Source organism: Schistocerca cancellata, chromosome 7, assembly GCF_023864275.1.
Source record: "Schistocerca cancellata isolate TAMUIC-IGC-003103 chromosome 7, iqSchCanc2.1, whole genome shotgun sequence".
NCBI classification, from domain to species: domain Eukaryota; kingdom Metazoa; phylum Arthropoda; class Insecta; order Orthoptera; family Acrididae; genus Schistocerca; species Schistocerca cancellata.
Window position 1 is genome coordinate 388,675,300 of NC_064632.1, and position 18,439 is coordinate 388,693,738.

The 18,439-nt window shown below is 39.9% G+C and overlaps 1 protein-coding gene across 1 annotated transcript in view; it reads left to right on the forward strand.

Annotated features, from left to right (window-relative positions):
- Positions 1–18,439, forward strand: part of LOC126091931 (protein Njmu-R1-like) — a 120,420-nt gene that overhangs the window by 64,362 nt on the left and 37,619 nt on the right. The window contains exon 5 of the mRNA XM_049907253.1: positions 13,848–13,964. Coding sequence (XP_049763210.1) covers positions 13,848–13,964 — 117 coding nt within the window. The remainder of the gene's footprint in view (positions 1–13,847; positions 13,965–18,439) is intronic.

The window sequence follows — 18,439 nt, forward strand, 5'->3', positions numbered from 1 at the left end:
AATGTGGGACCAAAACTAAATACAAAAAAGTCCCAAATACTTTTTAGTATCCCATCATAAATTACTAAGTTATGAATTTGAAGAACAGTTACATCCAATTCAAATACTATATCAAAAAATAGTGGAGAACTTATGGTGCAACTTTAGATGAGCATTTCAACTGGATGTAAAATACTGTCACCTCACGTAGGAAGACTTCTTCTTGTCCCTATGCTCTCCAGAAGTTTTGGAAGAGATTTCCACAGAATGTGAAACATGGACTTGTGCCATAATTTGTTCTACCAAACCTCCACTATTTCAATGTAATGCAACACTGGGAGCAGTGAGAACTTTAAATGGTTAGAACTAATCATGCATGGGTGTGTGCAATATATCTGCAACATCTGTCAGATTGACCATGTCTGTGCTTCATACACCCTGTTAGGTTGGTTGCAGACCAGACACGTTACTTGACTACCATATAATATGTTTAATTCATTGCCTTCTCAGTGTGCAAGTGCCTCAGAATCTCATGTCAAAAGTTAAGTACCTTTTATCTCATCATAATCATAACACAATGTCTGACTTACTCAGTATCTGAGCTGCACACGTCCATAAAACAAAAACAGTAAGAAAATCCTCCTCTGTAGGTGCTGTTGTAAAATTACAAACTATCAGAGCCACAATGAAATCAGAGATTATAGTTTTGTCTGTTGCTTCTTTAAAATAATGACACTGAACTTTTCACAAATTTGATAAAATTGGTAGTTGCACGTTACTAAAATCTATAGATATTATAAATTAAGATTCCCTGCTGTGTTTTTTTTGTCTGTATGTTTGGGCTGATCTCAAGAACTACTGTAGGGATTTTGATACAGTTTTCACTAATAACTGATTCATGAGGAAGGTTTGTGTATATTATTTATTAGTAATATCATATGCCAGATAATTTTTCCATCGGTAGATACTTAGTACTATGTATGTGAAGCCAGAGCATGTCTCTAATAAAAAATAATACTCATCTTGCATGTTCATCATTATGTTAACAATGGGGGTTACAATCTCTCCACTGCAGCCTCTGCCTATCTGAGTTTTTAGCATGTGAAATGTAATGGCGACATTCTAATTGGAAAACTGGTTCCACAAATGTCATTTTTTTTATATTTCCTGAAGGCTTTTGACACTGTTTCTCACAAGTGACCTCTAATCAAATTGCGTGCCTACAGAGTATCATCTTGCTCGTGCAACTAGAGTCACGGTTTCCTGTCAGAAAGATCACAGTTTGTAGTAACTGACATAAAGTCGTCGAGTAAAACAGAAGTAATATCTGGCATTCTCAAATGAAGTGTCATAGTCCCTTTGCTGTTCCTGATCTATATAAATTATTTAGGAGACAGTCTAAGCATCCCTCTTAGATTATTTGCAGGGAACATTGTCATTTGCCACCTTTTAAAGTTATCAGATGATCAAAACCAATTGTAAAATGATTTATACAAGATATCTGTTTGATGTGAAAAGTGGCAGTTGCCTCCAGATAATGAAAAGCGTGAAATCATCCACATGAGTACTAAAAGGAATCTGCTACATTTTGTTTACATGATTTAGGGATTACAATTATGAATAACTTAATCTGGAATGATCACATGGAAAATGTTGTTGGGGAAAGCTAACCAAAGACTATGTTTCATTGGCAAGACACTAGGAAGATGCAATAGGTCTACTAGAGAGAATGCCTACACTACACTTGTCTGTCCTCCATTAGAGTATTGCCATGTGATATTATCTCCTTATCAAGTAGGATTGTTGGAGGACATTAGAAAAGTCCAAAGAAGGGCAGCTCATTTTGTTTTATCACACAATGGGAGAGAGAGTCACGGATATGATATGATATATGATATGCAAGTTACAGTGGCAATCATCAAAACAAAGGCTTTTTCGTTGCGGCATAATCTTTTCACACAATTTCATTCACGAACTTTCTCCTTTGAGTGGGAAAATATTTTGTTGGTGCTCACCTACATAGGGAGAAAAGACCATAGTGATAAAATTAAAGAAATCAGTGCTCGCATGCAAATATTTAATGTTTGTTTTTGCCGTGCACCATTCAAGAGCAGAACAGTAGGAAAACAGCTTGAAGGTGGTTCGAAAAACCCTGTGCCTGGCATTTAAATGTGAATTGCAGAGTAATCATGCAGATATAGATGTAGATGAAATTTGTGAACACAACTCTCTTAGTTTTTACTGAAATTGTTCTTTAGAAAAACTAAGTGCTTTTTCCAAACAATCTGAACAGAAACTATATTGTACAGTGTGAAATGAGGTGCCTACATACACTGTTGTGGGCTGATGTGTACTGGTTTGGTGGACCCAGCCACCATCTGTATCTATCTTTTTAAAAATCAAGACCGTTACACTTTTTATGATATTACAAATTTAATAATGTTATAATTACTAAAATTAATTACAAATAAAATAGGTCACACTGAGGCATACATAATAAAGTACACAAAGACTGGCTACTCATGAGAATAAAAAGTGTAACATTTCAGTTTCACATTTACAATATATTTTTTAACAATCTCAAGTTATTAGTTCTTAATTTAAAATGTACTTATTTTCTTACATTATTTGCTAATGTTCCTGGCCTAATACAAGGTTGGATATTTCCATTTGGTTTGCTTGTTTTTTGGCATCTAATCGAATTTAATCTAATTGAATGAATTTGTGTGTAGCCTGATAATATAATAATGTTTATGTAGCAAACACATATAACTTTATCATAATTCATTAATAATAGCATTGTCTGTGTTCAAACACAGCTTATTGACCAGAAATTAGCAGGAATAAATAAATAAAGCCATTAGTCAATAGTTACAAATGTAACAAAATGTAGCTTGACTGGTATACTTTGTGTGTTATTGAATATTTCAAAATATGCTTTTGAGTCCGTTACATTACATTGTCCACCTTTAAGACAAGCTACTCCACATTCTGTGCACTGTTCAATACCATGTTGCTTTTAAGGAGAAGCTGGGCAATTTTCTTATATCTACCTCATAAAATTTCCCCAAAAATTATTGTATGTGGCCAGTTTCCCCTCTCATCTCCTCCCAGTTATGCTTCTTTCTCTTTACATTTCTCAATCACTCCACTTTCTTTCTCCTATCTTCAGTGTTTTTCATCACTTACCTCATTCTGTATGTTATATGTAGAATCTAACATATAGAGATTACTGTAGTGCAGGAGAAAAAAAAAAAAAAAAAACACACACACACACAGCTACAGTCATTTATGAGAGGAACAGAGACAAAGGCAAATGTACAGGCAGGTAGGTTTAAACTTCGAGCTGTAGCAGCAATGCACATGAGAGAAAGGGAGAGGGCGAAGGCGGCATGGACCTTGCCCTTGGTATAGTGGCTTGTATGCCTCAGCGATAGAGATAGCTGTGCCACAGGTGCAACCACAGCTGAGTGGTATCTGTTCATCTGTTGAGAGACCAGACAAACATGTGGTTCCTGAAGATGGGTGGTGGCCTTTTCAGTGGTTGCAGGGGCAACAGCCTCGGATGGTTAACTGATCTGGCCTTGTAACATCAATCAAAATGGCCTTGCTGTGCCCTTAATTGGGCAGGTGGGCTAGACAATTTAAAAATGGAAACGGATAGGTTGGAGTTAGGTGACGGGAGGAACGGGACTTCTGGCTGGGTGAGTACAGGGTTAAAAATACAAAATCAAATAGGGGTAATGCAGGAGTAGGTTTAATAATGAATAAGCGTTTTAATTATATAACAGCTCCCCTAAAATGAAATTAATCCTGTGTTCCAGAATTATTATTTTACCATGATTGCTTTTCTCACATACATATTTGTCCTACTCGTGATGGCTCTGGTGTGACTTACTCGCTCTTCCATGCCAAATGATCTCCAACTGCAAATCTATCCCTTCTAGGACAATGGGGCAATTCCCACCAGTGATGCCACTGTGCTGTAGCTAAGAAGCATAGGGGTGAGTCATTCTGTCACACACAGGATAAATACTTGTAATCTTACAGGGGCCAAGTTAAAGTGTGTGATCTGCAGGTAGACAGGTGGCAGAGGCAGCAGTGAAGAAGACAAGTCACTAAAGATATGGAAATGGATGCATAAGGGGAAAATTAACAGAGTTATGAACTTTGCCTGATGAAAATCTCACTTGAAAGATCCATTCCCAATCTCAGTACTTATTCTGTACTTTCTTTTTCTCTCATTGGGAACTTTTGAGAACCATTTGTCAGTGCTGCTTTTCATCAATAGCACTGTTCAATTTAATTTAGTTTCTTCTTCCACTAAAGAACAGTTCAAAATTATTTATGCTAGAGCATTCCTATTTTCCGAAATAAAAAAGTGTCTTTTATTTTACCTCGAAGGCTGATGTTTTTGGGAGAGTGACCCGTAACAATGCAACACTAAAGGTAATGCTCATAAACATCACTAAATTTAATGGCAATCAGGCACTTGTTATGACATAGTTAATGAATTGATTTTTTTCTACTCCAGCTGACTACAACATGGTATTTGAACTTGTACAGATATATTCTGTGATCATGCTGTTCTCCACATAAATACTTGAGAATGATTCATAATGAAGCTGATCCAGCTAGTAGATAAAACTACAACATAATTAGCAACTGGAGAATTTCATTTCAATGAATTCTGTAACATTCTACATTTATTTGTTCATTTTGTTGTTGTGGTCTTCAGTCCAAAGAATGATTTGCTCCAGCTCTCCATTCTAGTCCATCCTGTGCAAGCCTTTCCACCTCTACGTAATTACTGCTTCAAACTTTCAAGATACAGCTTGGATGATAGTTGAACAAGCATACAATGGATTCACAGCAAATGGTTTAAGACTTAAGCTCACAAAGACTCTTAACAAGCAGTTGCAGACGAGCAAGAAAGATCCCATTTTCAATGTAGACTGCCTCTTTGTTTACGATTCAGAGTGGAGTTACATACGCTGGTGCAAATGTATATAGCAAGCTCCTATTTAACATAAAGCAAGAAATAGGAAACTCTACCAACCCAAAAGAAAATTAAAAACAACCTCATTAGCCACTCATACAAATTATCTGATTATCTAGATTCAGGGGCTGAACATCTTTGTTCGGTGAGTGGGAAGTTGAAGTGTTCATTGTAGAGCTGCACGACTAATCATTGGTGTATTGTAAACTGCTCTCAGTATGTATACACTGATTGGCACAAAAAATGCAACACATGATAAGAGATGTGTAATTTGCCTCAATGATACAGACAGTGATAGCATAGGAGCAAACGCAGTGGATGGGTATCTGTGCAGAGGCCAGACAAGCATGTGGTTCCTGAAGAAAAGAAGCAGTCTTTTCGGTAGTTGCTGGGGCAGTTGTCTGGATGATTGAGTGATCTCTCCTTGTAACATGCCTTCATGGCCTTGCTGTGCTGGCACTGCTAATAGGTGAAAGCAAGGGAAAACTATAGCAGTTACTTTCCCTGAGGAAATGCATCTCTGCTAGATGGTTAAATGGTGATTGCTTCCTCTTGGGTAAAATATTCCAGAGGTAATGCAGTCCCCCATTCAGGTCCAAGACTGTGGACTACCCAGGAGGATGTTGTCATCAGGAAAAACAAAACTGGCATTCTACAAATCAGAGCATGGAATGTTCAACCCTTTGATTGTGTAGGTTGGCTAGAAAATTTAAGAAGGGAGGTAGATAAATTTGGAGACAGATTTTGTAGGGATTAGTGAAGTTTGGTGGTCAAACGAATAGGACTTCTGCCAGGTGGGTGCAGGGTTATAAATACAAAATCAAATAGAAGTAATGCAGGAGTAGGTCTAATCATTAACAAAATAAGAATACAGGTACACTACTATGGGCAGCATAGTGAACACATTATCATAGCCAAGACAGAAACAAAGCCAACACCCACCACAGCACTGCAAGTTTATACACCGTCTAACTCCGCAGGTGGTGAAGAGATTGAAGGAATGTATGATGACATAAAAGAAATTATTGAGAATGTTAAGGGATTGTAAAATTTAATTGTGATGGATGACTAGAATTGAGTAGTAGGAAGAGGAAAAGAGGGAAAAATAGTTGGAGAACATGGACTGAGGGAAAGGAATGAAAGAGGAAGTCATCTAGTAGAATTTTGCATAGAGCATAATTTAATCATCACAATCACTTGGCTTAAGAATCATGAATAAAAGTTGTGTGTGAAGAAGAGCCATGGAGACACTGTCAGGTTTCAGATTAATTATATAATGGTAAGACAGAGATTTCAGAACCATACCATAAACTTTAAGACATTTTTAAGAGCTGTGAACACTTGTTCATCTTCAATAATGTGTAACATCTCCCTTCTACCATAAGCTCTTTGGTTTCCATGTTTTTGGAGGAGGTAGTGTGAACCAAAAGAAGGCGAAAAAATTGGCAAACAAGGGCTCTAAAGTGAATTGTTTTGGTCCATCTACCTCCTCCAAAGATATGGAAACCAACTTGTAGTAGAAGAGATATTTCACAGTACTGAAGATGAAAAAGTGCTTATAGCTCTTACGGTATACATTTTAGATCCCATGTTTACCAGACACATTTCTTGAGTTTTGGTCCATACTACCATCTCTATCATGGAGTGAGAGACCTGTTAAGAGTGAGAGAATATCTGATTATTCTTTGGAGAAGTATCCCTGACTTTCTGATATGTGTAGTTCTGTGACGAGAAACAAAGTTTGTTGCGGATCTAGCACACTGTTGTTACTATATTTTCACAATACAACATTTTTTGGTCCCTAAACACAAGATAAAGTGACACAAGAAGAAAAGGACAGAACTAAAAAGATGAGCTGAATGACAAGAAAAGGCAAACCTTTCTCATACAATACTGATAAGTACAACTACAAAACAGTGATACTTCTGGAGTACTAGGCATGCTCTGTGGCAGTAAGAAGGTAATTTGATGCTTGGAATGTATGTGAGATCTGCATACCATTTGTGTGCTTCTGTCATGTTTAAATAAAATGGTTGTCTTGCTTATAACAATAACAGACACTATTTAGAAACACTACTGTGAAGGTGCATATGACTAGTGCTGCCACCTGGCTATTTATTGTACTAACTAGTGCTGTATTTAGAGGGTTGTTGACTATACTACTCAGACTTGTGGTCCTTAGGTAACACTTATTGAGAAACAGCTCATTGCAAGCCGCCACTTCCATACATTTCTAAATAACGTTACAGATGGACATGATGGATGACAGTTTGGAAGCACAATTACGTGGCCTAAAGAGGAAATGTATTTTGGAACATGGAAGGCTATACTGCCCTACGACTTATCATAAAAGATAAGTAAAAGAAAGGCAAACCTATGTTTATAGCATTTGTAGATTTGGAGACAGCTTTTGACAATGTTTACTGGAATACATACTTTTAATTTTTGAAGGTAGCAGGGATGAAAAGTTATTGACAACTAGTACAGAAACCAAAAGGCATTTATAAGAGCTGAAGGGCATGAAAGATAAGCTTTGATTGAGAAAGGAGTGAAGCATGGTTGCAGCCTGTCCCCAATGGTTTTCAATTTGTACATTGTGCAAGCTGTGAAGAAAAGCAAGGAGGAATTTGGGAAAGGAATTAGAAGTTCAGGGAGAAGAAATAAAAACTTTGAGGTTTGCCAATGAGATTTTTGTTCTGTCATAGACAGCAAAGAACTTGGAAAAGCAGTTGAATAGAGTGGACAGTCTCTTGAAAGGAGGCTATAAGATGAACATCAACAAAATCAAAACAAGGATAATGGGATGTAGTAAAATTAAACTGGGCAGTGCTGAGGAAATTAGATTATGAATTGAGACACTAAAAGTAACTGACGCGTTTTGATATTTGGGCACTAAAATAACTGATGATGACCAAACTAGAGAGGATATAAAATTTATATTGGAAATGGCAAGAAAAGTCTGTCTGAAAAAGAGAATTTTTTTGAGCATTGATTATACATGTTTAATGGGTATTCCGTGATCCACCAAGTCTATACAATATACTCTTCCATCCCTACACAACCCCTGCTCCCAACCCCTTACCCCATGGCTCATATCCCTGTAGTAGACCTAGATGCAAGACCTATCCTGTACATCCTACCACCATCACCACCACTCCAGTCACAAACATCACCTATCTCATCAAAGGCACAACTACCTGAGAAACCACGTGTGATCAACAAGCTAAGCTGCAACCACTATGCTGCAGTCTACATGGGTATGACAACCAAAAAGCTGTCTGTCTGCATGGATAGCCACCAACAAACTGTGGCCAAGAAACAACTGGTCCACCCTCTTACTGAGCATGCCACCCAACATTACATTCTTCATTTCAATGACTGCTTCACAGCCTGTACCACATGGATCCTTCCCATCAACACTAGCTTTTCTGAATTGCGCAGGTGGGAACTCGCCCTGCAATATATCCTACGTTTCTGTAACCCTCCTAGCCTCAACTTTCATTAGTCATTGTCCTTACCCATCAGCCCCTTCCCTTTCCTATTTCAGCATTACACAGCCCTCTATTCCACCTCTGTACTTTGTACTTGTCTGCATTTCCACTACCCCCACACCCCACCTCCCCACCACTCTCTGTCTAACCTCCGAACTGCACCTAGCTGCCTTACCCTCTCTCTGCTTTGTCCCTGCACTGCCCCCAACAGCACTTCATTGTCCCCCACCCCTACCCTGCTAGCCCTCCTCTTCTGTGCCCTGGCCTCATTCTTACCCCCACCCAGTTGCCTCTCCCCATCATTCACTGCTGCTCCTACTCGTAGTGTGGCTTCAGCTGCTACATACTGTGGTCATGTGTGTGTGAGCTGCACTTGTGTGTGTGTGTGTGTGTGTGTGTGTGTGTGTGTGTGTGTGTGTGTGTGTGTGTGTGGGGGGGGGGGTGGGTGGGTGGGTGCACACGCGCGCATGCGTGTGTGTGTCATCTATTTTCGACAAAGGCCTAGTTGGCCGAAATTATTTTGTGACGGTCTTTTTGTCATGCGTATTTGCTACACAGCATCTCTGCTATATCGTGAGTAACAACTATCCTTTCATAATATTGTTACATTCCATTGTGGATTTTCCATTGTTTGATTTTGCCTGATGTCTTTTCTTCCATCCTAACCCAGAGCTGTTTTCCTTTGTGACTATTTTCTAATGTATTACTGTATTCAATGACTGTCCCTCTTTCTCTTCTTTCCTGTGTTTCTCTTGTCGCCTTACAAACTGCACTGCATGCTCTACTTATGAGCCATACTCTAAACTCTATCAACCATCTTGGCCATGCACAACAGACGGCTACAAGACCACGCTGATTGTTGGTGCAGCATCTTGTGTCCCACATTACCCCCATTGATATCATTAATGCATATCTTCAAATTGATTACTCTCCCGTATTTTCACATGTTATTTCCCACACATTTTCGATGCCACACAATCTTGTATCTCATCCTACCAATCCCTCCTCACCCTCCATGCTTCCTCCACCCTATCCCAGTTCACACCTAGTAATTTCACGTCATCTAGTCATATCTGTCGTCCCCCTGCTTCACACTTATCTGTCCTCCGAACTGCAACCCACAATATATATTTTTTATTTATATCTTTTCTGGTATCTCATTTTGACTTCATGCCAATTTTAGTGAGTTTTTTTTGTTTCACTATTCTTATACTCTCTCAGATTTCATTTTGCACCCCCCTTTTCCATTCATTCCATCCTTTTTGTGATTTTTTCCCACATATTTGGGTGCATTTTTGTGAACTTTTTCGGATGTAATTCCACATTACTTATGTAATTTTTTCCATATTTTCCTTGCTTCTTCCATCTGCATCAATGCAGAAAAGTTTGCTTATCCCTAACCAGAACGGAGTCCCACATACTGTTCCTGCATAGTTGCTTGGCTCATGCAATCCCCCCCCCCCCCCCCCAAATGACCTTACCATCAAATTACTGACCTCCGGCTGCTACCCTTCCTTCCGTAAGAACCACCATCTGTTCAGATTCCACCAATTCTTAGCTCTCACCAACATAGCCCTGCAAAACCATATTAAGCAAGGCCAAACCTCCTTGCAGTACCTTCTCTCCATTCATAAAATTTGGGATTGCATATCCCAAATTCCTTGATCCCGTAACACACTTTGGAACTCTTGCCCTCCCCCATGTCCCATCGTAACTGACAAACCCTGTCTTGCAGACCTACTACATTTACTCCACCCTTCAAAACTCCCTCCCACCACCACACAGAATCCAGAACCTAAACAGACCCAAAACACAGCCGTGAACCTTCCCTCCAAAAGCCTTAGCCCCACAGAAATATCAGTCCATACCAAAGGCCTCATTTTTTACCCTACTCCCAAATACAATCATGCAGGACTTGTTGAAGACCTCTCCTTCTCTCGATCCCTATAATGGAAAAACAGTGTCGCCACCAACCCTACCAATCAGACTCGACCAAATACCAATGTTGAACCTTGCCTAATTCAGTTCACTCCTCCATCCAACCATGATCCACCCCCACTGCCCCCTAATCACCTCCTTTTAACTTTCCAGAATTTCTTGACCTCGAACCTTGTCTCACCATCATTCCCCAAATCCCTCAACACAAACTAGCCTTACATCTTGTAGAGCAATACCTTCAGCCTATTACCCAGAACCTACCCTCCTATATAAAAGGTACCAACATTTCTTCCACTGAATCACCACAGTTCCTGTCCCTTTACCAGATTGTCACGTGCTTGTCACTGTTGATGCCACCTCCCTTTACACTAACTTCCCTAATGCCCATGGTCATACCACTATTGAACACTTCCTTTCCCAATGTCTGATGGATTCCAAACCAACAACCTCCTTCTTGTTCATCATGACCAACCATATCCTCACCCACAATTACTTCTCCTTTGAAGGCCCGGGTTCGATTCCCGGCGGGGTCAGGGATTTTCACCTGCCTCGAGATGACTGGGTGTTTGTGTTGTCCTCATCATTTCATCATCATCCAGGAAAGTGGCGAAATTGGACTGAGCAAGGTTGGGAAATTGTACGGGCGCTGATAACCACGCAGTTGAGCGCCCCACAAACCAAAACATCATCATCTCCTTTGAAGGCATTACCTACAAACAAATCCAGGGTACAGCTATGAGCACCCACATGGCACCATCCTATGCCAACCTGTTCATGGGCCATTTAGAGGAATCCTTCCAAACTACCCAGAATCCTAACCCTTTACCTGGTTTAGATTCATTGATGACACCTTTGCTATCTGGATTGAGGATGAGGATACACTACCACATTCCTCCAGGACCTCAACAGTTTCTCATCCATTCACTTCACTTGGTCCTACTCAACCCAACAGGCCACCTTCCTAGATGCTGACCTCCACCTCAAAGTGAAAATGGTTTATCTTTTGTAACAACACATGTACCATAATTCTTGTCTGCTACAACGCCAATGGCAAATGTACGAAAAGAAATAATGTCTCTGTCGTAATAAGACTCAAGACCAGCTAGAGGTTTCTCATTACCCCTAACTAAGGCCAAGGTCATCCAAGCATTACCAGTCTGCACCTCGTTTGTAGTGCAAGAAAAATTAATCTTACATCCTACAAAAGTAATAGGACCACTAAGTAGTTCTTGCTGAGAGACTTGGTTAGGAGTAAAATCAAAACTGCTAACAGTCTTGTAAACAGGCATCCTTGAACGACGATATCCTCTTCTCCTCCTGTACGGCATGGCTGTGTGCTAGGTGCGGCTGCCTCGAGTCGAATGAGCATGCTGTTGCCTCACGAGCTAAATATACAGTCCCATGACGTCATCGAGATAAAGAACATGGGCACAGCAGGAAGTAGCGCGCTTGTAAACCGCAATGGCGGCACCGGGAGCTGAATTTTCCAGCGGATTGCGCTCTGTTAAAACTAGAGCGCGATCCTCCGCTGCCTAGCGGCTGCCGAGCGAAGCTGGTTCAAGGTGCTCCGCCATTTTGGCGGCATAATGATGAATCTATGTCTCGTCAGCAGTAATGATCCTATCTAAGAAGTTGTCCCCATCGTTACCATAGCGATCCAAATGTTCTTTGCAGATGTCCAAGCCCGTTTGTTTATTCAACTGTGTGGGTAGTTTTGGGACCCATCTTGCACAAACTCTATGAAACTCACGTCTGTTATGGATGATTTCATAGGCAGAACTGTGACTAATTTGCAGATGATGTACCACTTTGTCAATAGTTAATTGTCTGTCTAAGAGAATCATTTCACGTGAACGCTCAATGGTTTCTTCATTTGTGGCGGTAAACCGTGTCTGGCTCCTTCATCGTGCGTAACAGTTCTGTGACCATTTTGGAATTTTTCAATCCATTTGTAGACACTCCGTTGTGGCAAAACACTGTTCACATACTGTACCAAAAGTCTTCTATGAATTTCAGCCCCTGATACGCCTTCCTCCTACAAAAAACAGATCTCTGAACGTTGCTCTTCTTTGGTGCAAAGAGACATCGGAGCAGCAGTGATTAACAGCACGGCAGTGATAACGAAACTAACCTAAATTGCAAAGATATAATAACAAGTAAACAAAGCATGTGTCATCAATGTAAAACGATGGTACTATCAAAATAAATAAAAATATAACTAGATTGCGGATAATAATTGACTTACCCTCTTACCCTCATAATCTTAGATACCAGGTGGAATAGTTTTGTCATAACTGGGTCTCCCAAGGATTTCAGTAATTCTGAAGGAATGGCATCTAGTCAAGGGCCCTTGTTTCAAGTTCGGCCTTTTGGTGCTATGTCAAATTCTTCTTGTAGTATCACTATCCCACATCACATTTTCATTTACTTCATGTTCCCTTTCTATAATTTTGTCTTCACGTTTGTTTCCCTTCAATAGTGCTTCTGTAAATTCAATCTACCTTTCAGCTTTCCTTTCTTTGCTTAGCACCAGCATGGCATCTGAGTTCTTGATATTCTTATAACTGCTTTTCATTTCTCCAAAATTTCCCTCAGTTTTTCTAAATGCAGTATTTATTTTTCGTGAATGCTTCTACAGCTTTGCATTTCTCTTGTAGCAGCTCCTGCTATGCCATTTTGCACTCATTAGACATCCGTATTCCCTTTTTCCTGTTTCATTTTCTGAATTTTTAATTTTCTTCTTTTGTCATTTATTTTAATGTCTCACATATAATCCAAGGATTTTTGTTGGGCCTTGTCTCTCTGCCTATATGAGCCTCTGCTATTTGTTCATATGAAACATAAGCACTGCAGGAGGATTGTGAGGTATACAAAATTTATCTTGTGCTCAAACCATTCATGGGAGTCTTAACCGGACTGACAGTACATGATGTTACACTACAGAAATGTACTGTAAAAGTCACATACAAGTCAGTGAAGAAATTGCAGAATAAATTTTAAAAAAAGTCTTATGAAACAAAGTTTATTTCCTGTAGAAAAACAGAGTCACCCTTAAATGGAAGAGAGCTCAAGAAAGAATGATTTCAAATGTTATAAAATTGCACTGACCCATTTCAGTGATAGAGAAAATATAAGTTAAAGAAAATAAACTTAAAACTAGTAACATACTTTTATTCATTACACATTATTTAGCTCTGTATTTTAAATTGTGGATATCAGTATGAACATTTATTTTCTATTAGATATACTTTTCATTCATAAAAGCTCTTTGAGATTTTATAGCAAAAGGTAACGCAGATCTATAAATCAAACAACTTGTTAGTGAACTACAATAATAACCTTTCTGTACATAGTTTTTTTTCTCTAAATTTAGTGGTTATAATATGAATCCTAACAGTTGATTGGTATGGTGAATGTGTGCTTTTTGTCTTTTGTTGCAGACAGAATTTCCCAAAGGACTGCATGCAGAATTATCAACATGGCTGGCAGACTGTGTTTATTATGTGTGCCGTGTACTTAACACTATGGGAGAAGAAGTTGCAATTCTTCTTCAGCTGGTATATATTTTTATCTTTGGATGTCCTTTTTCATTTTGTTTAAATGCTCCATTTGACATTATATAAAAACACTCTACCTTTACAAGTAATAATATATGTGTTATTCTGCGGTTCAGGATTTACATTCAGTTGGAGAAATATTTAGCGCTGGAGATTGACACATGTAGAAATACGTGAGACTATCATAGCTTTCAAAACTATTAGTTACTTTCTTAGGTAAAAGGGGGAATAGGATGGAGAAGGTTAGAAGGAGGGCGGGTCACTCAGACATTAGGATGAGAGGGATCCACATTTAGTGAGGACGGGGGGTAAACAAAGGTAACAGAGGATGCATCAGAGAAAGTAGGTCAGAGATGGTGCATTGATAAGTACTCTGCGTGCTTCAGTTTATGTGACTTGTAAATGACATTTTATAATGAATAGTATATATTAAAATAAAGGAAAAAAAACCTTAGAGAATCGATCATATTCTATCTGGTTACCAGGTATATTGATGGCGTAATATATGTTCAGTTGGGTGCAGATAGAGATGTATTTCAGATACCATCCAATTATCTGTGTGACAATGAGGGTAATCTTCAGTAGTAGTAGTTGTTGTTGTTGTTGTTGTGGTCTTCAGTCCCGAGACTGGTTTGATGCAGCTCTCCATGCTACTCTATCCTGTGCAAGCTTCTCCATCTCCCAGTACCTACTGCAACCTACATCCTTCTGAATCTGCTTAGTATATTCATCTCTTGGTCTCCCCCTACGATTTTTACCCTCCACGCTGCCCTCCAATACTAAATTGGTGATCCCTTGATGCCTCAGAACATGTCCTACCAACCGATCCCTTCTTCTGGTCAAGTTGTGCCACAAACTTCTCTTCTCCCCAATCCTATTCAATACTTCCTCATTAGTTATGTGATCTTCCCATCTAATCTTCAGCATTCTTCTGTAGCACCACATTTCGAAAGCTTCTATTCTCTTCTTATCTAAACTATTTATCGTCCATGTTTCACTTCCATACATGGCTACACTCCATACAAATACTTTCAGAAACAACTTCCTGACACTTAAATCTATACTCGATGTTAACAAATTTCTCTTCTTCAGAAATGCTTCCCTTGCCATTGCCAGTCTACATTTTATATCTTCTCTAGTTCGACCATCATCAGTTATTTTGCTCCCCAAATAGAACAACTCCTTTACTACTTTAAGTGTCTCATTTCCTAATCTAATACCCTCAACATCACCCGACTTAATTCGACTACATTCCATTATCCTCGTTTTGCTTTTGTTGATGTTCTTCTTATATCCTCCCTTCAAGACACCATCCATTCCATTCAACTGCTCTTCCAAGTCCTTTGCTGTCTGACAGAATTACAATGTCATCGGCGAACCTCAAAGTTTTTATTTCTTCTCCACGGATTTTAATACCTACTCCAAATTTTTCTTTTGTTTCCTTTACTGCTTGCTCAATATACAGATTGAATAACATTGGGGAGAGGCTACAACCCTGTCTTACTCCCTTCCTAATCACTGCTTCCCTTTCATGTCCCTCGACTCTTATAACTGCCAACTGGTTTCTGTACAAATTGTAAATAGCCTTTCGCTCCCTGTATTTTATCCCTGCCACCTTTAGAATTTGAAAGAGAGTATTCCAGTCAACATTGTCAAAAGCTTTCTCTAAGTCTACAAATGCTAGAAACGTAGGTTTGCCTTTCCTTAATCTTTCTTCTAAGATAAGTCGTAAGGTCAGTATTGCCTCACGTGTTCCAGTATTTCTATGGAATCCAAACTGATCTTCCCCGAGGTTGGCTTCTACTAGTTTTTCCATTCGTCTGTAAAGAATTCGTGTTAGTATTTTGCAGCTGTGGCTTATTAAACTGATTGTTCGGTAATTTTCACATCTGTCAACACCTGCTTTCTTTGGGATTGGAATTATTATATTCTTCTTGAAGTCTGAGGGTATTTCGCCTGTTTCATACATCTTGCTCACCAGATGGTAGAGTTTTGTCAGGACTGGCTCTCCCAAGGCCGTCAGTAGTTCCAGTGGAATGTTGTCTACTCCGGGGGCCTTGTTTCGACTCAGGTCTTTCAGTGCTCTGTCAAACTCTTCACGCAGTATCGTATCTCCCATTTCATCTTCATCTACATCCTCTTCCATTTCCATTGTCCTCGGGTACATCGCCCTTGTATAGACCCTCTATATACTCCTTCCACCTTTCTGCTTTCCCTTCTTTGCTTAGAACTGGGTTTCCATCTGAGTTCTTGATGTTCATACAAGTGGTTCTCTTATCTCCAAAGGTCTCTTTAATTTTCCTGTAGGCAGTATCTATCTTACCCCTAGTGAGATAAGCCTCTACATCCTTACATTTGTCCTCTAGCCATCCCTGCTTAGCCATTTTGCATTTCCTGTCGATCTCATTTTTGAGATGTTTGTATTCCTTTTTGCCTGCGTCATTTACTGCATTTTTATATTTTCTCCTTTCATCAATTAAATTCAATATTTCTTCTGTTACCCAAGGATTTCTACTAGCCTTCGTCTTTTTACCTACTTGATCCTCTGCTGCCTTCACTACTTCATCCCTCAAAGCTACCCATTCTTCTTCTACTGTATTTCTTTCCCCCATTCCTGTCAATTGTTCCCTTATGCTCTCCCTGAAACTCTGTACAACCTCTGGTTCTTTCAGTTTATCCAGGTCCCATCTCCTTAAATTCCCACCTTTTTGCAGTTTCTTCAGTTTTAATCTACAGGTCATAACCAATAGATTGTGGTCAGAGTCCACATCTGCCCCTGGAAATGTCTTACAATTTAAAACCTGGTTCCTAAATCTCTGTCTTACCATTATACGAGGGCAGTTCAATAAATAATGCAACACATTTTTTTTCTGAAACAGGGGTTGTTTTATTCAGCATTGAAATACACCAGGTTATTCCCCAATCTTTTAGCTACACAACACTATTTTTCAACGTAATCTCCATTCAATCCTACGGCCTTACGCCACCTTGAAATGAGGGCCTGTATGCCTGCACGGTACCATTCTACTGGTCGATGTTGGAGCCAACGTCGTACTGCATCAATAACTTCTTCATCATCCGCATAGTTCCTCCCACGGATTGCGTCCTTCATTGGGCCAAACATATGGAAATCCGACGGTGCGAGATCGGGGCTGTAGGGTGCATGAGGAAGAACAGTCCACTGAAGTTTTGTGAGCTCCTCTCGGGTGCGAAGACTTGTGTGAGGTCTTGCATTGTCATGAAGAAGGAGAAGTTCGTTCAGATTTTTGTGCCTACGAACACGCTGAAGTCGTTTCTTCAATTTCTGAAGAGTAGCACAATACACTTCAGAGTTGATCGTTTGACCGTGGGGAAGGACATTGAACAGAATAACCCCTTCAGTGTCCCAGAAGACTGTAACCATGACTTTACCGGCTGAGGGTATGGCTTTAAACTTTTTCTTGGTAGGGAAGTGGGTGTGGCGCCACTCCATTGATTGCCGTTTTGTTTCAGGTTCGAAGTGATGAACCCATGTTTCATCGCCTGTAACAATCTTTGACAAGAGATTGTCACCCTCAGCGATATGACGAGCAAGCAATTCCGCACAGATGGTTCTCCTTTGCTCTTTATGGTGTTCGGTTAGACAACGAGGGACCCAGTGGGAACAAACCTTTGAATATCCCAACTGGTGAACAATTGTGACAGCACTACCAACAGAGATGTCAAGTTGAGCACTGAGTTGTTTAATGGTGATCCGTCGATCATCTCGAACGAGTGTGTTCGCACGCTCCGCCATTGCAGGAGTCACAGCTTTGCACGGCCGGCCCGCACGCGGGAGATCAGACAGTCTTGCTTGACCTTGCGGCGATGATGACACACGCTTTGCCCAATGACTCACCGTGCTTTTGTCCACTGCCAGATCACCGTAGACATTCTGCAACCGCTTATGAATATCTGAGATGCCCTGGTTTTCCGCCAAAAGAAACTCGATCACTGCCCGTTGTTTGCAACGCACATCTGTTACAGACGCCATTTTAACAGCTCCGTACAGCTCTGCCACCTGTCAGAAGTCAATGAAACTATATGAGACAAAGCGGGAATGTTTGAAAATATTCCACAAGAAATTTCCGGTTTTTTCAACCAAAATTGGCCAAGAAAAAAAAGTGTTGCATTACTTATTGAACTGCCCTCGTATAATCTATCTGATACCTTTTAGTATCTCCAGGGTTCCTCCATGTATTCAACCTTCTATCATGATTCTTAAACCAAGTGTTAGCTATCTTCAGTAGTTATGGCTGTCAAATACATCTTCTCTCCAGTTGCCATTAGACTTCACATTGGCTTGTGCCCTGAACTGGTGTAAACCTGTGCGTGGAAGCACATTGTAATTTTATCATCAGTTTGTTTGATCTCATTATTCATGTTACAACTTAAGGACCCAAGCTCTGTGGCTTCAGATGTGGCAGACAGCTCACCCTTGATTTGTCTAATCTTTG